This window comes from Palaemon carinicauda, chromosome 35 (genome assembly GCF_036898095.1).
Source record: "Palaemon carinicauda isolate YSFRI2023 chromosome 35, ASM3689809v2, whole genome shotgun sequence".
NCBI classification, from domain to species: Eukaryota; Metazoa; Arthropoda; class Malacostraca; order Decapoda; family Palaemonidae; genus Palaemon; species Palaemon carinicauda.
In genome coordinates, this window is record NC_090759.1 from 56,132,000 (window position 1) to 56,136,999 (window position 5,000).

Below are 5,000 nucleotides of genomic sequence, written 5' to 3' on the forward strand. Positions count from 1 at the left end.
GCTCTGCAAAGCAAGAAGAATGGCGGCCATTTTGTTCCCAATAATGAGAAATACAACAGACTATCGGAGAAAAAATTCCACCTCAGAGACGTTCTTCGGGAAATTCGAAACGGAATTCAAGGAAACGAGAAAATGGAAAACGGTGTAAAGAATGGAGCTGATGTTAGAGATATTTCCGTCAAAGAAATGGAGTTAAAATCTAATAGTAATGCAACTGAAGGGATGTCGAAGGTATGCTTGAACAAGTTTTATGTAGATTTCTTTTTAAATAGTGGTACTTTCTGTTATTTTGTTGATAAAAAATCTTTTGATATGCATGTGCCTTTGAATTTATGCAGTCTAAAATATGTAACGTAATAAGTATAATATTCATTATTTTTTTAATGTTCGTTGCGCTATTTAGGGTACATTCTATTGTTAAGGAATAGTTTTATATACATCGATTGTACTTATAAAATTATACTGCATCTACAAGATGTTTTAAAGTAGAAGTAGCCTATTACTGCATTTTTTCCAACCATCTGTGCTTTTAGAGGTAACTTTCAAGGGAAAAATAGATAGGAAATAATAAATAAATTTATCTAACCCAAAAATTATAAGAAGTCCTTAACTTTCCTTATAATTTTTGAGATATTTGTTATGGAGCAGTGGTTCGCTGCGAAGAAATATGTTTTAATAATTTTATTGGAAAAAGTATACATTTTCAAAATAACAATAGAAACGAAAGCTAGTATTCTTAAGTTTATATGAAAATATGCAAAAAAAGATACATAAATTATTTTTATTATTAATTGCTTAGCTACAACCCTAGTTGGAAAAGCAGGATGCTATAAGCCCGGGGGCTCCAACAGGGAAAATAGCCCAGTGAGGAAAGGAAACATGGAAAAATTAAATATTTCAAGAACAGTAACATTAAAATGGGTATCTCCTATTTAAACTATAAAAAACTTTGACAAAACAAGAGGAAGAGAAATGAGATAGAACAGTGCGCCCGAGTGTACCCTCAAGCAAGAGAAGTCTAACCCAAGACAGTGGAAGACCATGGTACAGAGGCTATGGCACTACCCAAAACTGGAGAACAATAGCTTGATTTTGGAGTGTCCTTCTAGAAGAGCTGCTTACTATAGCTATAGAGTCTCTTCTACCCTTACTAAAAGGAAAGTGGCCACTGAACAATTATAGTGCAGTAACCCCTTGGGTAAAGAAGAATTGTTTGGTAATCTCAGTCTTGTCAGGTGTATAAGGACGAAGGAGAATATGTAAAGAATGGGCCAGACTATTCGGTGTGTGTGTTTAGCCAAAAGGAAAGTAAACCGTAACCAGAGAGAAGGATCCAATGTAGTACTGTCTGGCCAGTCAAAGGACCCCCATAACTCTAGTGGTAGTATCTCAACGGATGGGCAATCTAATATCGTATAATAATTAATAGAGAAGCTAAGATTATCATGTTTGTTAAAAACACAGGGAAAAGATAATTTCTAATGTAATTAAATTCCTTATCAACTTATTTGTCATTGAGTTGGTGCTAAGAGTCAGGAAACGGATATGAAATTGCTCCTATCATTAATCAAGAGACTTCATTAATCAGTTGAATTACATGATTTACAGTCGCCATATCTTCTCATATCTGCATTTACAAAAAACTTGAATAAAGAGAAATGTATTCAAGCATAATACAACTAAAGCTGGAATCCCATTTATTTTTTCTTGTATTATCCAGCAGTTGAAAATGGGAAACCGGGAACTTTATGCTCGAGATATTGTCTTCCCTACTGGACGGGAAGTAGTGGGCATAAACCACGAACATGACTTCGGATTTAAACAAACAAGATGGCTGCTGCAAAAAAACGCAAATAAACATAAGATTTGTTACGATAATGGAAGAAATTTACAACATAAACAATTTCTGTTCACAGAACAAGCGTGTTATAAAGATTAAGGACGAAACGGTCATAAACTTACCGCAAGAGAATGGAAATAAATCGTTCATAAATATGTCTGCTGTAACGAATGAAGGAAACAGCACCGGAGATGGACCCATAATCTTAATCTTTGTGCTTTCGATTGAGGGAAGCCTCATCCTCTCTTTCCTGGGCGTTCTTGGGTGCGTCATTGCTTACTACTCTCGCCACAGAAAAGCCTTTCAGGAGAAATTCAAGGTGATTATGAATTACAGTATTTACTCATGTTTGATAGTATAATCTTTTTGATCTGTTGTGGAAATCATTCTCTTTATAACCACCCCCAAACTAAAGTAGCCTACAGTTTGAAAATACTTAAAGCAGATTTGCTTAAACTACTATTGCAAGTAATGACAAATTCACATAGCCCCCATATAAAAGCAAATTTACAAATAAATAACTGAGGTATAATTTTTAATGTAATCTAACCCAAGATAAATTGCTCCTACCATGATTTTGATAATAATGTTTAAAATATTATGCATCGTGTTGATTTCTTTTCTGTACGTTCGAAGATACCCCAGTTTGGTTACTCATGTTTTAGTTAGAGATTACCTTATCGCCAAACATCTTTCGAGGTGCTTAATATATGGCGGGAATGGCTGGGACAACCGGTAATCAGGGGTGTTACGTATACCAACTGATAACTTACAATCTTACAATGTTGTGCGCACGGTTGAGATACTAAACCTAGACCGTGGTTGCGCGTCAGTTATGACATATCACTATCTACTCCGCTCAGTCTATAGATACCTCGGCGGTGACGAGGGTAAACATCTGACATATGAGTCAGGTGGTTAATTTAGTTTTAATGAAATATTACAGGCTATTGGAACCAATCTGTCCGTTTCAGAAAGCAAATTATCCAGGGAAATCTATTAGAATGAATGAGCTATTCCATAGAACATCAATGGTCATGTGCAAAATATTTGATCTTCCCAGTAGGATAGGATTGTTGTTATAGTAAGTTTTCCAAATGAACAGCCTGATTGTCATTCAAGCTGAGAAGCTCCCTTTATTGAAGTTCATGACAAACAATCTTAATCTCCCCTATATAGTAAAGAACAAGTGTCTGGTCTTATATACATACATACATACATACACACACACACACACACACACACACACATATATATATATATATATATATATATATATATATATATATATATATATATATATATATATATATATATATATATATATATATATCTTTCCGGTCACGCCAATGGCATTGTGAGACGTATAACTACACGTCCCTCAGGTAACGGGGAGGAGGGTGGAAATGGTTAAATCTGTGTGCATATCTACCTAAATATTTAACCGTCATTCTGACGGATTGCGTACACTAAGAGAATAATATTCAACCATTCTTTTCAGCCTGGCCACAAGGAGGAAGATGATGGGATCAATCTGGAGCTCTTTGAATATCGCCCCAGTAGGAATTTGGACCGCAATAGCAGTCATCCTTCGAAGTCCTTCCAAGCTGTCCGACAAGAGCAGCGTAGGAGACATTGAAAGACGTGTACTTTTTCTTCAATTTTTTTAAAAGTTATTTCTTTATTTGATTAATTTAGAAAGTGTTAATAAACTCCATTTTGTCTAGTCAAGAATTATCTTCCCCCATGCATCACCCTCTAACGTCTATTTCCTGAAGTTCTTTTGATTTTTACAAATCTCGCAGTTGTACTAAAAATCCCTTGATTTGAAGCTAATTAAAATCCAAACTTCACATACTTGTATTCTTTTCGTCTGCGCTTATCATTGATTAAACTCTTTTATCAATAAGTGAATTATCAATAATTTGATTATAATGTTTGACTGATAAATTTACGGTACCGTCACCATAGCCATCAACGTTGGAAAAAATCAAGGTTTAAAGGTTACTCATGAATGGCAGAGGCAAGAGACAGTAACAATGCCGTAGAGACTGGCCATTTATACGTATGATCAGCGACCAAGCCCCTTCTCCACCCAAACAAGGACCAGGGAAGGCCAAGCAATGGCTGCTGATGACTCAGCAGCTAGACCTATAGCTCACAATGATGGTGAGGTTGCAGACAGTACTATAGTAATTTTGTTTTAATGAGGCGCATTTGCACCGACTCGCAGCGGAGCCCTTTAAGCTCGGAAAAGTTTCCTGCTCTCTGATTGGCTAGAATTATCTTGTCCAACCAATCAGCGATCAGGAAACTTTTCAGAGCTAAAAGGGCACCCCTGCGAGCCGGTGCAAATCTGCCTCGCTAAAAAGAATTGACAATAGGAATTATCGAGCTTGAGCGGGTCTCGAACCCCAGTCAAGCACATCGCTGAGCAGGAACGTTTCCAATAAGCTACCACAACCTTAAGGCCAATTATTTTCTTGGAAACAAACTAGGCCTATGTGCTTAAGATAATTTACACAGAAATAAAAGAATTTATGTATGTTATTAGAGTATACTACACAAATCCTTTAAATGAAAAAAAAGGGAAATTATTAAACATGAACAAATTCATAAATGCCAAAATATTTCGTGTATACAATTTCGTTTGGAAACGATTGTGAAACTTATTCTTAGAATACCGTTGTGGAATAAACCAGTTGATAAGAAAGTCTTAATCTTCGTTGCCTTGATGGTTTAATATTTTACGCCGTGTCAATAATTCAGGAATTTTTGTAATCTATGACATTTAAGCAACAGATAACGTACTAAATACTATCAGATAATTCTATTAATCAGGCCTTCATCATGAGGCTCAGTACTACACAGTATTCTAGAAGTTTTATTCCAGCTGTGACCAAGTTGTGGAATGATCTTCCTAATCGGGTAGTTGAATTAGTAGAACTTCAATAGTTCAAATTTGCAGCAAATGTTTTTATGTTGAACAAGCTGATATAAGTCTTTTTATAGTTACATTTGAATTATCTGTTTAAATGTTGTTAATTTTCTTTATAATATTCTATTTCAATTGTTCATTACTTCTCATATCGGTTATTTATTTCCTTGTTTTCTTTCCTCACTGGGTTATTTTTTCCTAGTGGACGGTTGGACCCCTTGG

At 35.4% G+C, this 5,000-nt stretch overlaps 1 protein-coding gene across 3 annotated transcripts in view; it reads left to right on the top strand.

Annotated features, from left to right (window-relative positions):
- The window catches only part of LOC137627506 (uncharacterized), a 13,361-nt gene extending 8,651 nt beyond the window's left edge, over positions 1-4,710 (top strand). For 2 of the 3 annotated variants that reach the window (XM_068358591.1, XM_068358592.1), the window contains exons 3-5: positions 1-231; positions 1,917-2,159; positions 3,342-4,709. The exon at positions 1-231 is cut by the window's left edge and continues 227 nt beyond it. In XM_068358591.1, the coding sequence (XP_068214692.1) occupies positions 1-231; positions 1,917-2,159; positions 3,342-3,479 (612 nt within the window). In that variant the 3' untranslated portion in view covers positions 3,480-4,709. Of the gene's footprint in view, positions 232-1,916; positions 2,160-3,341 lie in introns of all 3 variants that reach the window. The other variant, XM_068358593.1, reaches the window with a different exon arrangement.
- Positions 4,711-5,000: the final 290 nt, after the last annotated feature.